This window comes from Rhamphochromis longiceps, linkage group LG15 (assembly GCF_057381845.1).
Source record: "Rhamphochromis longiceps isolate RC_006_pf linkage group LG15, R_longiceps_female_GT1.1, whole genome shotgun sequence".
NCBI classification, from domain to species: domain Eukaryota; kingdom Metazoa; phylum Chordata; class Actinopteri; order Cichliformes; family Cichlidae; genus Rhamphochromis; species Rhamphochromis longiceps.
In genome coordinates, this window is record NC_140571.1 from 36,426,217 (window position 1) to 36,445,629 (window position 19,413).

The following is a 19,413-nucleotide window of genomic DNA, read 5'->3' on the forward strand; positions in this document are numbered from 1 at the left end:
TCGAGAGCAGTGATGTTTTGGGGCTGTCGCCGAGCAACACGGACTTTCAACTCCCGCCACAGATTTTCTATGGGGTTGAGGTCTGGAGACTGGCTAGGCCACTCCAGGACTTTCAAATGCTTCTTACGGAGCCACTCCTTTGTTGCCCAGGCGGTGTGTTTTGGATCATTGTCATGTTGGAAGACCCAGCCTCGTTTCATCTTCAAAGTTCTCACTGATGGAAGGAGGTTTTGGCTCAAAATCTCACGATACATGGCCCCATTCATTCTGTCCTTAACACGGATCAGTCGTCCTGTCCCCTTGGCAGAAAAACAGCCCCATAGCATGATGTTTCCACCCCCATGCTTCACAGTAGGTATGGTGTTCTTGGGATGCAACTCAGTATTCTTCTTCCTCCAAACACGACGAGTTGAGTTTATACCAAAAAGTTCTACTTTGGTTTCATCTGACCACATGACATTCTCCCAATCCTCTGCTGTATCATCCATGTGCTCTCTGGCAAACTTCAGACGGGCCTGGACATGCACTGGCTTCAGCAGCGGAACACGTCTGGCACTGCGGGATTTGATTCCCTGCCGTTGTAGTGTGTTACTGATGGTGACCTTTGTTACTTTGGTCCCAGCTCTCTGCAGGTCATTCACCAGGTCCCCCCGTGTGGTTCTGGGATCTTTGCTCACCGTTCTCATGATCATTTTGACCCCACGGGATGAGATCTTGCGTGGAGCCCCAGATCGAGGGAGATTATCAGTGGTCTTGTATGTCTTCCATTTTCTGATGATTGCTCCCACAGTTGATTTTTTCACACCAAGCTGCTTGCCTATTGTAGATTCACTCTTCCCAGTCTGGTGCAGGTCTACAATACTTTTCCTGGTGTCCTTCGAAAGCTCTTTGGTCTTGGCCATGGGGAGTTTGGAGTCTGACTGTTTGAGGCTGTGGACAGGTGTCTTTTATACAGATGATGAGTTCAAACAGGTGCCATTCATACAGGTAACGAGTGGGGGACAGAAAAGCTTCTTACAGAAGACGTTACAGGTCTGTGAGAGCCAGAGATTTTCCATGTTTGAGGTGACCAAATACTTATTTTCCACCCTAATTTACGAATAAATTCTTTACAAATCCTACCATGTGAATTCATGGATTTTTTTTTTCACATTCTGTCTCTCACAGTTGAAGTGTACCTCTGGTGCAAATTACTGACCTCTGTCATCATTTTAAGTGGGGGAACTTGCACAATCGGTGGCTGACTAAATACTTTTTTGCCCCACTGTATCTTGTTCAGTTCAGTTGTGTAAATCCTCAAAGAGCACTGAACATCCCTGTCCCTTTCACAGCTGGGGTTCCGTTCTGCCAAGACGAGCCATCGGAGTCTAACCACTAAATACATCTGTCTAACTTCTGTTCATCAATAAATCAATTCATTCTTTTAATTACATGTTCTTATTGAACTGATTTTAACAAATCTGCTTTAACCTCTTCCCTGCTCATTTTCCTGTTTATAGGCAAAATCAGCCACTACAACGCAGGCAACAGAAAACAGAGCTATGTTTTTATTTTGTTCCACTTAACTGATTCAAGCTGAGGAACTGTATTAGAATTAAAATTTAGACTGAAATAAAGTTGGTATTCTTATATACTAATGTTATTTTATCATGGCATTAATATAGCAAAGGATTCAGTTAGTTTTGCATAAAAATAGGTGGTAAAAATGTTCTTCAAGGAGCTACTTTACTTTCTTACTCTGAGCTACTTTACTTTCTTACTCTGAGTACATTTCAGAGCTGATAGTTTTTCATACTTGAGTAAAGAAGTTGAATTAGTACTTCAACTTTTTACTGGAGTATTTTTAACACTAGTATCTGCTTAAGTACAGAATGTATGTACTTTTGGCACCACTTCAGATTTGTTTGTTTATATCTGAAGGTCCAGCTGTCCCTGTTGGGGTGGACGTTCAGGTGGAGAGTTTGGACAGCATATCAGAGGTAGACATGGTAAGTATTTTAAATGCATTAAATGTAAATTTGCATTACACAAAATGTAGCTTAACAAGTATTTGGATAAAGTACCTGTAAGGCTGAATGTTTAATTGACACTGAAGTTTAAGAGACATGCAAAACTGACTGTGTTATCAGACATGTGACCCCATTCATTTAGAATACTGGAATAGTGATTATGGAAACTGCTGGTTCTTGTAGTGCACCCAGCATCTCGTCATCTAAATTTGTGGCACAAACACAAAACAGTGCCAGTGACTTGGACATCAAAATTTCCAGAGCTGGTAGGAGACTGCTGTAGTAATGTCCAGATGTCTGGAGCTATATAAAAAAGTGGTTTCATTACTGCAATGAAGGAAGTGTGAAACACAACAGGTTATGGCAATAATCCCAACAGTCCACTTGGTACCTCAATTAGACACACAGCATAAGTATCATGTGCAGCCGGGGGCAAATTTTCAACCATGCCATAATCTTGCTAAGCAGTTCTTAGTGCCTAAAAATGAAACTAATCACACAACATAACACAAATTTAACACAAACACACAAACTGTCCCGTCTCACCAACTTAACGTGTTACAATGTGGACTTTAAACAGAGGGTCATTATCTGTGAGCACCCAAGCTTAACATGACTTGTGTGTCAAGCCTTGGAATTGGGGTAGATTTTATCTGCCAGTGCTTAATAAATATAGCATTGTCCAAGTCTAATTTATGAGAGACCATGGCTAAAATATGCTACGTGTAGGTAGAACAGGGGTGGCATTTTTACTCTTACATAAACTGCTGATCAGTAAAACATCCTTCAATAACTACTCCTTCATTAGGCTTAAGGTACTGGCTCAAAATGGGTATGTTTTAAATTTTTGTAATTAATTGTAATAAAAATTAATTAGGTGACACTAACACTTTGTGACAACCAACCTTGCTTTGGGGTTGGTTGTCCCCAGAGTTATCAATGAGATATCAGTAAAAATTGTGATTTTTTTTTTTTTTTCTGATATCATCTGAGAGCCCAGCTTTGGCACACACATTGACACATCAAAGCCATTCTTCCTTGGGCCAGCTACTGATATAAGGCTCAACACAAACCAAGCTGTTCTGTTCAGTGGAGGTGGGAGGAGCCAGGCACTCCTGTAACCCAGATAAGGTTGGAAGACAAACTTTGGGCAAACTCAAATTCCTGAAGATATCTCTATTTATTGGGTAGATGCCACTTACCCTGAACGATACTGGATGTTGGTAGGGGGTGCAGCTATTGGGAAGGAAATGGCCACAATCCTTAGAATAACATTTGGCAGCATCCAGGCATCACGGGCAGAGTTGACATACTTTTTAAAAGATCCATATTTTGACCCGTCCATGGGATTGAGTTTACGTGAGCAATCTGGAGGGAATAAAGGATATGATGCCCCCTCCCCCCCTCCCCACCTTCTGCTTCGTTCCACAAGTTATTCAATTCAAATCTGTATTTCAACATGATCTGCTCCTGGTTGTCAAAGAACATGCCAGAATTCTCCCTGTTGAAACTTGTAGTGCGTGCCAAGCTTGTGGTCTGTGGTGATCAAATGGCAAGAGTAGGGCAGTGTTTGAGGAAGCGACTAAACCAGTCTGCCTCGGCTTGACTGGTTTTACTCCAGGGCCCTATTTCAGAAAGCCGGTTTAGTGCAAACTCTGAGTAAGTATACGCTGAGTTAACGAAAACTCTGGGTTTTCGGTTTCACAAAGCGAGTTTAGATTAATTCTGAGCGAGTTACTATGACGACACACTCCGTGAAGCTAACCTGCCCCCTAGCAGGTTTACTTCAACTAACCCTAACTGTCCCCGCCTCTTTGTCGGAAACCTGACTGTAGGAAGTGTCAGACATGGCGTGCCCCTTCCTTGAAGAGCCAGTAGATGTTGAAGCCCAAATTCTCCGCAGAGCTCTCCGCCGGGAGAGAGTGATTAGAGCGCGTTCGGACATTTTATCATTTCCTGATGATTTCCTGTGTGAACGTTACCGTTTTTCAGCACAATCTATAATTGATTTGAATAACATCCTCAGGCCTAATATTGCTCATGTGACACATCGCGGACATTCTCTCAGTTCTGTACATATTATTTGTATTGCACTTCGGTTTTGCAAACGGGAGCTTTCTGTATAATATTGGTGATGCTGAGCACGTTTCCAAGGCTACCGTCTGTCGGGCAGTCAGGAATGTTACAGTTGCACTGAAACGTCTCCTGTACTCGTCTGTGGTGTTCCCCGGTCATAGACCCACAAGATTTATCAAAGAGGGATGCCACAAAATTGCAGGTATCAGGATGAACGAAACTTAATTCATGATGTGGTGATACTTGAACTACTACTTAAATTTTACATTTATTCTCACGGTTCCCAGGCATGATTGGCTGTATAGATGGCACTCACATTCCAATCATTGCTCCTTCAGTAAATGAAGGAGACTATGTGAACAGGAAGTCTTTCCACAGCATTAATGTACAGGTACATAGTTCCCTGTAGCATTTCAAACTAACAAATTATTTCATTATAGTAATGGATGCTAATTTGTGTTCTCTGCACTGTGAAGATCATATGTGATGCTGCCAACATTATCACAAATGTGGAAGCCAAGTGGCCAGGCTCTGTGAGTGGTGGTGGTGGACGACCCCCACCTGTTTTTCGGGCCTCCGCTTTTTTTCTAGTGGCTATAATGGGTCACATTTGAGCATACAGAGTAAGCAAATATGTACTTGTAATGTGCTCAGATAATTTCAATAAGTGCTTACAGAGGGGAAATTAATGTAGCCTCTAACTGCAATTGATTTACATCGGACAAACAGACCAAGCACTATGGCTCATAATACAATTACACCTTACCTGTTTGGACTATATTTTTATATTTCATTTTTACTTGCTGCCAGGAACGTTGGGGGCCTGTTGGGTTGCACCTGCGCTCAAATCACATCACAAAATAAAATATAATAAAATAACGTGGTAAATGGGTGGAAATCCCTAGATCAATGTTTATATTAACACTCACGCATTGACTCTGTCGGCTATGTTTTGCCATGCATGCTCCCTTTCTTTTGCAGCTGAGGCTGTGTTACTTTTTTTCTGCAAAATTTGCATGTTATCGGCATATGCTGCCATCAGAATTTCGGCCTCAAGCGCTGTAAAATACATTGACCGCGCCTTCTTTCCCTCCGTCTCCATGGTGACTCGCTTAATCTGTGCTCCACTGATCAGGGCTTTATGTATCCTCGTGCGCGCGCTTAACTTGGGGTTAAAGCAACTCCACGTTGATTGAACTAATTGTTATCAGCCTTTCTGAAACCGAATATTCCGAGTTGGACAGTTCGGGGTTACTCAACCCTGAGTATCGTTTTTCACTCTGAGTTTTCTAAACCGGCTTCCTGAAATAGGGCCCAGGGCTTTGAGATTGTGACTTTCTGTGCCACTGCAATGTTGTATACACACTTATGGACTTTTTGTTGGTGCAAAGTCATATTAAATATCAGAGGCCTTAATGATGGAGCTTTCCAGTAGTTTTTCTTGATTAGTGCCGACAAACTGACAATTGTTTATGTGCCAACTTGCACATATGAAATAGTTTAATTCACTTCTTCTCGGTAGATGTTTTTTGGTAGTAACAGGTCAGTGTTCTGTAGTTCAATTCAATATTATTTATATAGCACCAAACTGATCCTAACCATGGCTTTACCTTATTATTAAGTGTCTAATACTGCCAAAGCTCTTAATAACAAAAACCAAAAACACACACAACAACACGTGAAATTACTCTGAATACCTCCTCAACTCGGTCTATTTTTGTTTTACAAAATGATCGCTGTAAAATGGACAGCTCGTAATGGTTAAATATGTGATATCAACAAAGTTTCACAGTGCCTTCTAGTGTGGCAGTAATAAACAACGTGCCAACCAGCCCAAATCTGTCCTACACACTGAAAACAGTCTGAAGTACACAAGGCAAAAACTGTTTGTCAGGATTAATTTCAGCTGTATCTTTGGAGGTGTGTGACTTTAAACTGCTGTGCAGAAAGTATTGTTGGTATTTGCAAAGAGAACATGGACAACTGTGTGTAAGAAATGGAAACTGGATTTTTTTTTAAACTGACCATATTGCACAAGCATTTCTGTAAATTAGTTACTCAACTGCTAATTGTGCCAGTTTTCAATGCTAAAAAGGCACGTCTTAATTTTTGAGCTTGATATTGCAGCAGTTACTGCTGTGTGGAAGAGGCATTGCAAAGGTTTAAGAGTGCATGCTTAGAAGAGTTAGACATCTCTCCAATTTATTTGGAATGTCAGATGAAGATGTTATAAAAGAAAATGGATTACCAAACTTCCTGATTTTAAATTTTCTCATTTAACTTAGAGATGACCTCCAACCAAAACAATACCAGCAGCAGTAAAACTTGTCCTGGTGGTAAATTTCATTGTTTGTGACCTTATGCTAAATAATGTGGCTCTTGGCATGTCATTTTGAACTAAAACTGACCGCGCTTGTGTGTCACTTCACAATTTTAAGAAACGGAGTCATTTTAGTCTCTGGGCCAGGGACAAGTTACTGCCCCAAGTGGAGTTTAAGTATCTCAGAGTCTTATTCATGAGTCAGGGAAGAAGGAAGTGGGAGAATAACAGATGGATTGGGACTATGGCTACTGTGATGCAGATGCTGCATTGGTCCGCTGTGATAAAGAGCATAATAACAAAGATTTACCAGTCAGTCTGCACTCTGATCCCTCAGCTGTGATCATACCTGGGTACTACCTGGGTGAGGTGTTTTGGGCATGTCCTACTAGAATAAGGGCACGGGACAGACCCAGGACATGCTGAAGGAATTCAATTTCTCAGCTAGCCTGGGAATGCCTCTGTGAGCGGGAGATGAGCGGGAGGAGGTGACTGGGGAGAGGGAGGTCTGGGTGTCCTTGCAACCCAGCCTGGATGAGTGGAAGAACATGAATGGATGGATGTAGTCACTGTCTGTCGTGTTTCATGTATATCACTGAACCCACTGTTAGACAACATAATATACTGTATATTTCTGGCCAGAGTTTACTTTTCATTGCTTAATGCAAGCCATTCAGTGTGCTTTAATGACAGCCATAAAGACAGAAAACATGCTCTGTAATACTCCAGCAGTTGCTGTCTAACACTCACTGTTATTAGGTAGCATTAGACACTAAATTATACCAGACTGTAGCAACAAAAACCCTCAGCACAGTATTCAGTGACATGAGAAAATGTGCTATTTTGTTTCTGTTAAATCCAATTTTTAATAAATAAAAGACAGAAAATTCAATTTATTCTTACAAAGCAGTTTTGCTTTTGACAGAGATATATAAAAAAAAAACCATGAAGCAAAATTTTACATGACCCAGTATACCAGTATATGGGTTATTAAAACCATGAACTTGAAATATGCAAGAATACATACTTTAGATCTTTAAAGGTGGAATCATCTCTGATTAGTAGACATAAGTTATTAATCATGTGAAAGTCTCAGACATGCCCTTAAACTGGTCTTATGCAACATCAAAGGTACTTGTTCACTTGGTGCCAAGAGTACATGTTGCTACAGTCATTAGTCATTATAAATCCGTTGTTATATAATTGTAATACTATGAGAACAGGACAAAAGATTATCTGTGGTGTGGAGGGGGGCATGCACGGGCGTAACCATTCCTGCCTGCAGAGCAACGTAGAGGATGAAGGAGGAAAAAAACGAGGGTATTCTAGGACCAAATGAAGCCTGTGGACTGTACTTGGTTAACATATGTTCAGCATTTTGGCTTACTGTACATTTATCTATAAACAACTTCAATAATCCAGCAGCCACTGGCTGCAGTGATGTAATCCCAGGAAAAATTAAATAAATTAGGGATAGCAAGACCCTTTCATTCCGATGCTGTCTTCTTTCTCCCATTATCTCAGGACTTCACCATGACTCTGTACCTGAGGCACTACTGGAAAGATGAAAGGCTGGCATTCCCAAGCACTACAAACAAAAGCATGACCTTTGATGGTCGCCTGGTGAAGAAAATATGGGTACCTGATGTGTTCTTTGTCCATTCCAAGAGGTCCTTCATCCACGACACCACTACTGACAACATCATGTTAAGGGTCTTCCCAGATGGTCATGTTCTATACAGTCTGAGGTGAAGACAGGAAACAAATGCCTTGCAAGAAAGGGCCCCCTGTCTAGAGTTACTAAGGTTTATATTCTGCTTTAATTCCACAGAGTAACAGTTACTGCAGCTTGCAACATGGATTTTAGTCGTTTCCCTCTGGACTCACAGACATGTACACTGGAGCTGGAGAGTTGTAAGTATTCTTAGACCATGAGACTCCTTCTTGTGCTGCTATGCAGTGGGGGAGATAATAATTTTATCTGCTAAATCTCTAAGTTCACTCACAAAGAAATTAACAGTTTGAGAATGTCAACCAAAAATCCAAACCAAAAGTGGAGACTGGCTAGGCACCTCCATGATGTTAATTTGCTTCTTCTTTAGCCACTCCTTTGTTGCCTTGTGGTGTGGTTTAGGCGACTGTCATGCTAGAAGGACGGTGTCATCCAAGATTTGCGGTGTCAATGCAGTGAAGTCGTCATCTACCTTAGCAGAAAAAAGTCACGCAACATGATGTTTCCACATCTGTGTTTAACTGTGGGGAGGAGACTTTGGGTCATTCCCAGCATTTCTCTTTGCAAACACGGTTGATACCAAAGAACTCGATTTTGGTTTTATCTGACCACAGCGCTTTCTCCCCCGCCTTCTCTGAATCGTTTAGATGTTCATGGCCAAATTAAGGTGGGTCTACACAGATGCCTTCTTGAGCGGGGAGACCTTTTAGGTGCTGTAAAATTTCAGTCCATTACAGTGTAGTGTATTATACTAATGGTATTCTTGCTGACTGTGATCCCAACTGCCTTCAGATCGTTAACAGACTCCTCCCGTGTAGTTTTAGGCCGATCCACCACCTTTGTCATAATCGTCTTCACCCCATAAAGTAAAATCTTGCATTGAGCTCCACTCTTCCATTTTCAAATAATTGCATCAACAAGTGTCACCTTCGCACCGAGTTTCTTGCTGATGGTCTTGTAGCCCTCTATAACATCATGCAGAGCTACAGCCTTGTTCTTCATATCCTTTGACAGCTCTTTGGTCTTGCCAGCTTTTTGGTTGATATTCTGTCTTTCTTCATTAAAAAGACACCATAAAAATTAGAGACTGTTTATTTTTGTGTAAATGAGCAAACCTACAACAAAAAGGGGCTTTGGTTACTAAATTATGAATTGATTATTAGTATTAGTATTAGTTTAGTTCTTATTTGAAACTCAGCCATCAGCAGAATACAAGCTTTTATTGAATTTATGAATTTGCTCTGTTTGCTTATCCAGGTCCAGCTATGTTCATTCAGATGACTGCTGTTTCCATTCCTACTTTCTGTCCTGCAGATGCTTACACAGATGAGGACCTGATGCTTTATTGGAAAAGTGGCGATGAGTCCCTGAGCACAGATGACAGGATTTCTCTGTCTCAGTTCCTGATTCAGAAGTTTCACACTACCTCCAGGCTGGCTTTCTACAGCAGCACAGGTTGAGAAGGAAAACAAACCCAGATTTCACTTACACATACATATTTTGTGTGATATTACATTGGTCACTATTACAACTGCTCCACAAAAACCAAAGATTTAGGGGAAATAATCTGAAGTTGTTGTAAACTACCATATATGAAAGTCCCGTTTTAGCATCAACATTATGATTATCTGGGAGAGATTCTACAGTTAATTTCATGTTTAATCAGTAAACTAAGCCAAACTAAGTTGGGAGAGGTTTACATATTTCCTCTGATGTCTGCTGATGGCTCAGCCAGATCCAGCTATTACAGTCAGAAGTCATCCTGCTGACTGAGCTGAACCTCAGTGGGGCAAGTTAAAAAAAAAAAATCCCAAAACATGTTCATAGAGTGGAGGGAAAAAACTCTTTGATTCCTTGCTAAATTTGTCAGTTTGAAGACTTACAAAGAAATTAAAAAATATCTTATTTTTATGGTAGTTTCATTTAATGAAGAGCCAGAATATCAACAGAAAGATAAATAAACAGTGCAACACAATGCAAACATAACAAAGTTATAAATTAATTCGGATGTCTCTGAGTAAAATACATAGGTAAGTAATAAGTAGATTTCTGGTTCCCACAGGTAGGCTGTGTGCCCATGTGGCAAACAGATTAGAGTGGCTATCCATCAGTACATTAGTACAAGTGCATTTGCCTTGTCAAACCTAAAAATAGAAATTTATATGTTAAAACTTACCAAAGTAGAGCAATTTTCATCTCAGACAGTTCTGTCAAAAAGTCCTAGTCTATCAATTGATATGTACATCTGGCCCTTACATTACTGCCATCTTGTGGCCACAGTCAGATATTGCAGCTGGAAGCTGTGCATATTTCATCTCGTAGCAAAGTGTGTGTCTCTTAGGGCATGTCCATCTCCCAGTAACAATGACTGGAGCTGGCTAGGCTGAGAGGCCAGCAGCTTTATTCTGGTGGTTTGCACATGTGCATTGTGGATAAATCTCTGGTCCTTGAGAGAGGAGCACGCGAGGCTCAGCTTTTAGTTGAATTAAGTTTTATTTCTATAGTCCAAAATCCCAACAACAGTTGCCTCAAGGAACTTAAGACTTTTGCTGCTCTTAGATCAATTTCAATGTGTTATGGAAACTCAGCTAGCATTAGCAAGTAAATAAGATTCAGTGATTTAGCAGCAGAACAGATAAGTTTGCAGTTGCTAACCACCTTCATTCAATTCAATTCAATTTCATTTATACAGCACCAAATCACAATAACAGTCGCCTCAAGGCGCTTTGCATTGTAAGGTAGACCCTTCAATAATACATATAGAGAAAAACCCAACAATCATATGACCCCCTATGAGCAAGCACTTTGGTGACAGTGGGAAGGAAAAGCTCCCTTTTAACAGGAAGAAACCTCCAGCAGAACCAGGCTCAGGGAGGGGCGGGGCCATCTGCTGCCACTAGTTCTTTCTTAAAAGTAGAGATAGTGTCTGTCTCCTGAATCCAAACTGGAAGCTGGTTCCATAGAAGAGGAGCCTGAAAACTGAAGGCTCTGAGTTCCATTCTACTTCTAAATAACCACCTTGCCTAACATGTATGATGCAGAGAAGATGGACTGTGATAAAGTTGCTAATAATCATCTCTGCTTGCCTTTCTGTAAACGCCACCACACAACACTGCAATCAATCAATTAATTACAGAAACTCCTCTTTTCAACTTGTTATGTTTATAAAGCACATGAGAAGAAGCAATTTCTTCCATTCCAACCTAAGGAAAGATCAAATAGCTTTCAAGAGCTTTTAATTGTTAATTGATTGTTAATTTCCTCATGTTCTGTCATTTTACCTTGTTTTTTTCTGTTTTACCTCTAACACATAAAGCGAAAAGTATATTGTGTTTTACTTATTCCTCACTTATTCTATCTCCAGGTTGGTACAACCGTCTGTACATCAACTTCACGCTGCGGCGTCACATCTTCTTTTTTCTACTGCAGACCTACTTCCCTGCTACTCTAATGGTGATGCTGTCCTGGGTGTCCTTCTGGATTGACCGCAGGGCTGTCCCTGCTAGAGTCTCATTAGGTAAGAGGATCTGCATCATTGTAACTGTTGCCTGCTAAAACTGAATATGTTTCCTAAGGACATCAGATGTGAAAATGTGAAAATGGAAATCAGTTAGCTCTTTTTGGCCATTAAAATGACCTTCTGTTGTAGTTCATTGACTGCTGCGCTAACAAGACCTTGTATGCTCTTCAGGTATAACTACGGTGCTCACCATGTCCACCATCATTACTGGAGTGAATGCTTCCATGCCCAGGGTCTCCTACATCAAAGCTGTGGACATTTACCTCTGGGTCAGTTTTGTCTTCGTCTTCCTGTCTGTGCTAGAATACGCTGCCGTAAACTACCTGACAACTTTGAGGGATGGGAAAGACCGCAAACTCAGAGAAAAGGTTAAGGAACAGGTACAGGCACCTTTTTCAAAACTCACACATCTCAAACAGTGATCAAACCTTTTTAATTATGATTCCTTTTGTCTATTTCACCTAGTCCCAGACACTCCCTTGCACATGTGGCATGCCCCATACCAAGACCATGATGCTTGATGGGACATACAGTGAGGAAGATGCCAACAGTCTGGCGGGATACACAAGAGCCTCGATGGTTGCCGAGGACATATCAGATAAACAGGAACAGATGGTAGTGCATCTGTCTTTGGACAATGAGTCCACTGGCACCAAGAAGAAGGGCATCCGTGGCTTCCGGATCATTCAGAACACCCACACCATTGACACATATTCTCGTATGATTTTCCCAGGCTCATATATCCTCTTCAACCTGATCTACTGGTGTGTGTACTGTTGAGAATTTTAGCTCAAATTGTAGTAGTGAAAGAAAATTACTGTGAAACCATTCTGTGGGACGTAAGCCTGAGGTTTACCTGTTCAAGTTTGCCAGGATGGCCTATCAAAGACATCTGGGAGTGAATACTACCCATTTCATTGTTGGACTGGACATTCGATATAGCTTATTTTTAAATTTTTATTAATGAATCCTTTATTTATCCAGGTAAAAATCTCACTGAGATTCAAAACTCATTTCCAAGAAAGACCTGGCATCATGGCAGCAAAAGACCTGTTCCTGCCTCACAAGCTAATATGTACCCAAGTCACGCTGAGAGAAAACTCATGGGGCTGGTTGCACATTCACTCTAATACAGCGGTCCCCAGCCCCCGAGCCACGGTCCGGTGCCGTGAGCCGTTTGGTACCGGGCCGCAAGAGTTGAGGCTCGGGTGTGAAATTTATGGTCTTCAGGGCTTTTATCGGTTTTTATTGTTATTTTTTATAGTTAACTCGGTTTCCCTGGGTCTTTTCCCGTGTGTTATGAATAAATCTTTTTTTTTGGTACCGGTACTGGTTTTATTTTGTTGTATTTATCTGCAACACCTTAAAGGCCAGTCCATGAAAATATTGTCAGACATAAACCGGTCCGTGGCGCAAAAAAGGTCGGGGACCGCTGCTCTAATAAACAGGTTAATCATGAGCCTAAAAAGCTTGCTACAGCACCCTAAGGGTAACAGTGGTGATACTTTTAGCTCTTTCACAAAGATGTCAGTTTCCTGGATACATTCTTGTTTGCATCTTGTTCTGTTTTATGGTAACTTCAGCAGAAAGTTTCATCTACAATCTCTCACCACTGAATTTTGTCCTTGTTGGTCTTTCAGTAATATACAGTTTCAGCTTAATAAATAGAACTTAGCTCAGTTTACAAGTTTACAAATAATCTAAGTGGTTTATTCCACCTCAAATGTTCATTTGGACTTTTTAAAACAGACTGTTTTCACAGCAGATATTTTGGCTTGTAAAGATTAAGTACAGGTGTAACACATACCATGAAAAACTATTTTTATTCCATTTAGGTGAGCAAATTTCAGACCTCTGCCATTCATGCTGGCTCACATATAAACCTTAACTCAACTACCTGATGGAACTGCACTATCTGCAGTTAAGGTACTTTCACTTGTGATTATCAGATATGTCAGATTGTCTGACATGAGTGAAGTTTGATGGACTGATATTCTATTCAATTTTATTTTGTTCACTCTGTCTAACATGTGTAACTTAGTTGTTTACTATTAGTAGCAACGGTCTATCCCTTTGTTACCAAGTCAACATGATAACTGGGGTAACTCTTGCTAAGAACTCTTGCAATATACTCTGTGGGTAATAATATGGTTGTTTTCTGTTTCTATTAAATTCAATTCTACTGTATTTATATAATCCCAAATTACAAAAACAGTTGCCCCAAGGCATGTTATGTTGTTGGGTATAGACCCTGCAAAAAAATCTGTTTTCTATTTTTTTCAATTTGTCAAGGTTTTTCACATTATTTTTCACAGTTTGATCTGTAAAACATATAAGCACATTTTCTGCAATGGTTTAGTATTACTGACCAGTGAATCAGTGAGCAGCTAGGTCCCAATATTTAAATATCATTTGTGGAAAGAAACATTTATTCATTTTCTTGTGATTTGTTGGAGTTGCTCTTCATTTAGATGGAAGTTTAACCTGCAGATTTTGCACAACAAAAGTACTTTTGGACAGTTAAATCTAGCCTGTCTCTCTGCAACCAGCCCCTGTCCAGGCTTCCTGGAATAACACACTTCAACCTGAACCTCTCAACTGTCATGACTAAAAAGATTAAGAGAATATAATTTGGCTGCTATTGCCTCTGTAGTCATTGGATTTGACTGAGTCATGTATCTGAATTTGTCCAAAGCAGTTGGAACTTTAAAAGTACTTTAAAAGTACAATTCATTACTGTTGCTGAACAAAGTATTTTGATTATCTATTTATAGGATTTTTAAATTCACCACATTTTATTTGTTTAATGTTTTATTATTTATTTGCACCAGTATTGGATCCATGTGTCATTGCAGGCAAGTTGCAGGAAACAGGGCTTACACAGAAACTGGTTGGTGAATGCTGCAAGACATGGAATATAATATCTTCCTATATGTATTTTTCTTAGAAAGAACTTTAAAACATAGAAAGCTTTACCAGTGATGTAATCAACTTGAACCGCCTTAAGTGAACATTGTTTTCATGTACATATTTTGACAAGATAGATTTTTTGTTTTTAATTAATTTCAGAGCAATGATTGACATTAATCATGTAGGTAACTAGAAGTTAACATTAGACTGATTGTGCTATGATGTGTGTGAATTCATCCATCACAACACTACTGTATTTTAAGCAGATAGTTCCTACAAAGATACAGTGAGTAAATTATTGAACACTTCACCAATTTTTTAAGTAAATATGTCTCTAAGGTGCTACTAACATGAAATTCTCACTAGATGCCTGTAACAACCCATCCAATCCTTACATGCAAAGAAATCCAATAATATGTGTCCATAAATTATGTATAATCATGAGAAATGACACGTGGGAAAAGTATTGAACACATGAACAATGGGAGGTGCAAGAAAGCCACGTAAAGTGATGACACCAGCTGAAATCTATCAGTTATTAGAAAGCAATCCTGCCACCTATTGCAAATTAAGATATTAAGAAATTACAGATACGCTTCCCAACCCCCTGAGCCACGGTCGCCCGATAGTCTGGACAAATGAGACCAAAATTGAACTTTTTGGATGCCATAGTACACATCATGTTTTGAGATCAACAGGCAATGCATATACCCCCCCAGTTTGGAGGTGGGAACATCACGGCGTGGGGATGTTTTTTATCATACGGCATTGGCACGCTTCACATAACTGAAGGAAGAATGAATGGAAGCTGGATATCTCAGGAAGACAATATTTTCTTTTTCTGAAACCAGCTGAGTTTCCTTGACTGTGTGTTTGGGATCAAAGCTGCTAGAATGATCCAGTCAATAACCTGACCTGAATCCAACTGAAATCCTATGGCGAGAACTAAAGCTCAGAGTTCACAGAAAGGGCCCGCAGAACCTTCAGGATTTGAAGACTGTTTGTATGAAAGAAACTCACCTGAGCAATACATGCAACTTTTCACCTCCTGTTTCTCCATACAGGAGGCGCCTTGAAGCTGTCATCACCACCAACAGCTTTTATAAATACATTTCAGTAACCATGTTCAATACTTTTTCCCTGTGTCATTTTTCATTTTACACATAATTTATGACATCTGTGGTTTGATTTCTTTAGCTCAATTCAATTCAATTTTATTTATATAGCGCCAAATCACAACAACAGTCGCCTCAAGGCGCTTTATATTGTAAGGTAGACCCTACAATAATAGGGTCTACCTTATTATTGTCTACCTTGTGTGGATTGAAATGTGTTATTACCAGCATCTGGTGAAAATTGTATGTCAATAGCACTTTCAGAAATATATTTACTTAGTAAACTCATGACTTGTTCAATAGTTATTTTACATGCTGTATACATTTCTGACAGATATACAGTTTGACAGATTAGTTCTTTTATTTATTTACATAATTGGTTTAGCTTAGCATAAAGCAAAGGTACGTAAAATAGCAAACCTAGTTCAAGTTGGTGTTTGTACATTTTTATTCTGGTACTCCACTCCAGGGTACTTTTGCATGATTCACACATAAAGAAAAATCCTCATTTATAGTGGGGTAAAAAACATTTAAGTTTGCTCATTTACAACAGGCTCTAAAATGTATGGTAGTTTAATTTTATCAGCTGATGTGCACGTCATTGAGTAAAATAAGTATTTGATTCTCAAGCAAAACATGACTCATTAATTGGTGGAAAAACCCTTGTTGGCAAGTACAGTGTTAAGATGTTGCTTGTAGTTGGTGACTAGGTTTGTACTTATCTCAGGATTTTGGCCACTCCCCTTTACAGAAACTCTCTAAACAAGGGTGGCTGTGGCACAAGACGTACTAGTTGCAAGCAATGTGGTTCGATCCCTTGTTACTCCAGTCTATATGCCAAAGTACCCTTGGGTAAGATACTGAACCCAGAGTCCTCCAATGCGGTTAAGAGTGGGAGGGATCATTGTAGTTGCATCATACAATTTTTTTTCTTCAAAGATGGTGGGTTGAGTTGAAGCCAAAAAAAATCTATTTTGGTTTTATTCTGACCACAGCACATTCTCCCAAGCCTTCTCTAAATCCTTTAAATGGTGTCTTACAAACTTAAGATAGGCCTACACGTCTGCATTTTTGCATAGGGGCACCTTGTGAGCACAGCAAAATTTCAAACCATTATCGCATAGTGTGTTACCAGTTGTGTTCTTGGTAACTGTGGTTCCAACTGCCTTCAGATAATCAACAAGCTTCTCCTGTGTAGTTTGGGGCTGATCCACCACTGTAGAGGCTGAGCCCACGCTTGAAGCCACTGAGATGTTCGTTGGCTGGGGTGACGCGATGCCACTGTTATGAATGAAACTTATCACAGTCCGATAACTCCAGCCGTACTTATCTTGTTCGTTTAGAATCTGTATTCCACTTCCATCAGTTGCATTTGTTGTCAACAGTTCTCTTTATCCAACACCATTTATCATAAACCGTTTGCTCCTTCTGAACAACAACACACCTGCCGCTAATTACGTGTGTCTACCCTAAATACATTCCCGTCAACACACCATATCGTAAAACACAAAAGGTAACCCCTAATGGCATACATAATGTACCAACACAAAAAATGGCTCCACTTTCTCATGATCACCCTCAACCCACGAGCCAAGACTTTGCATAGAGAGCAAGACTGAGTGCAGCTGACGGTCATTTTATATTTTTCTATTCCTCAATAATGGCATCAACAGTTGTCACCTTCTCACCAAACTTCTTGTTGATGGTCTTGTAGCCTGTTCTAGCATTTTGCAAGTCTATAGTCCTGTTCATGGTGCCCTTTGACAGCTCTTTGGTGGAGCGGTTAGAATGGAAATTGAAGGAACCTGATTTTGTAGACAGGTGTACTTCATACATAGTTGACATCAGGAATATCTTTAATTGATTGATTGGTTGTAATTTGTGGAATTTTGGTTGATATTCTCTCTCCATTAAAATAAAACTTCCATAAAATTAGAGACTGTTTATTTGTTTGTAAGTGAGTGAACCTATAAATACAGCAGGTAATGAAATCATTATTTCCCCCACTGTCGGAGAATTGTATGTACACTGTTTATAACACATTTCAGTTTCTGTTCCTTGAAACCTGAAAATGTGAGCCAGAAATAGTAAGGTAAACATATACTTTTATATATATTTACTTGTATATATTTATACTTACCTGGCAGGGGAGATACCATGATCACGAAGGTGGCTCACCCAGCACTGCGGTTGTGCTGACCCCTGTGAATTCCCCAAATGCGGGAATCTCAACTGCATAATTTGTGGTAGTGGAGGACTGCGTTCGCGCTCTCCCCTCACTTTTTTTTAAACAAATTTCCCACGCATGGGACTAATAAAGGTTATCTTATCTTATATACTTATATTGTTACCTCAGAACTTGAAACATTGGTCACACTTAATTTGAACCTATCTAGGACGGGGAGATACATCTAGGTCCCCTTTGATTAGTACTCGGACTGTTAAAACTACATTTGCTGTAGTCTGTTCATTTTGTCTTCTTTTGTTCAACTTAACATTATGATAATGAGCGTTGTCTGTTTGTGAATGGATTTACTTAGTTTTGCTTTACCAGTCTGTAGAGAGTGGCAATTCTTTCTAATACACTGTTAACTTCTCAGTGTTTTCACCTTGTCTTGGAAGAAGTTCTGTGAAGTAGCAGTACAGAGGTGATATCAATTTTCAGGTGATTGTAATGAAAACAATTTTGGAATCAATATTTTTAATAAAATGTGACATGAAAGAATGAAGTAGCAGGGAGAAAAAAGTATAAGTATCTGAGAACTGTACTTGAATACAGAGCTTGAATAAATTACTGATACACAATGCATCACTGATCCCATTGCAAGGCTGATCATATCAAAACATAGACACTAACATTTATATTCTTTCCAGACTCTAACACTGCTTTGTTTGAGCTCAATTGCATGACTGTTTTTTGTTTTTGTTTTGTTTTTTGTTTTTTTAATTATCATTTCTGTATTTGATCTTATCAACTTTTCTTTTCTTTCTTTCTTTCTTTTTTTCTTTTTCTTTTCCTTTTTTCCCCCCAATAACACACAAAAATGTTTTTAATGAAAAAGGCAAGCACCCTTACAGTCAGTTTCCAGACGGATGCCACTTATTCCTTGATCTTTGGAAAATTATTTAGAATGTAATGCTTTTGCAGCAATTTTTTTTTAAAATTGTGTGAAAGATAAACTTTAAAGTCTTTCTTTCACACATTATACTGATGCCTAATTTATAGCTATGGATAATCAGTCTAACCATAACATTCAGTCTCAGGATTTGTTAATTCATCATTACCTGAGAGGCCTGAAAATCAGAATCAGAATCAGAATACTTTATTCCAACACACAAATCACATCAGATTTACCCTTGCTACCACTACTTAAATCACATTCCTGTAGTAGGGCAACTTCTGTTCAGTTCAGTTTTATTCATACAGAACCAAAGCACAAATGCAGTTGCCTCAAGGTGACAATTGATTGCACACTCTCGTCTGTGTTGTTTATTAATGTAGCCGCTGCTTGGGGTTAATACTGACTCACGCTCCACAATGTCTGGCCATAATTTATACCCACCAGCCTTAAGGACTTATTGTCCTAAGAGGACATCTGTGCTGTACGTAGGGTACATTTGCAAATATTTAGAAAAAATGAAAAGAAAAAAACCAAACATGATAAAGTTTTACAAATTCCTGTATGCACAAAGGCACTGGGTTTGGGTGGTTTGTTCAGATTTGAGTATGA

At 39.6% G+C, this 19,413-nt stretch overlaps 1 protein-coding gene and 1 pseudogene across 1 annotated transcript in view; both read left to right on the plus strand.

Moving 5' to 3' along the window:
* LOC146653060 (gamma-aminobutyric acid receptor subunit rho-2-like) overlaps nt 1-14,506 on the plus strand; it is a 29,690-nt gene extending 15,184 nt beyond the window's left edge. Inside the window, exons 4-10 of the mRNA XM_085381653.1 lie at nt 1,921-1,988; nt 7,930-8,153; nt 8,237-8,319; nt 9,452-9,592; nt 11,502-11,654; nt 11,829-12,037; nt 12,123-14,506. Of these exons, the coding sequence (XP_085237779.1) occupies nt 1,921-1,988; nt 7,930-8,153; nt 8,237-8,319; nt 9,452-9,592; nt 11,502-11,654; nt 11,829-12,037; nt 12,123-12,437 (1,193 nt within the window). The 3' untranslated portion in view covers nt 12,438-14,506. The remainder of the gene's footprint in view (nt 1-1,920; nt 1,989-7,929; nt 8,154-8,236; nt 8,320-9,451; nt 9,593-11,501; nt 11,655-11,828; nt 12,038-12,122) is intronic.
* Nucleotides 14,507-17,814: 3,308 nt separating this feature from the next.
* Nucleotides 17,815-17,960, plus strand: LOC146653062 (U1 spliceosomal RNA; annotated as a pseudogene).
* Nucleotides 17,961-19,413: the final 1,453 nt, after the last annotated feature.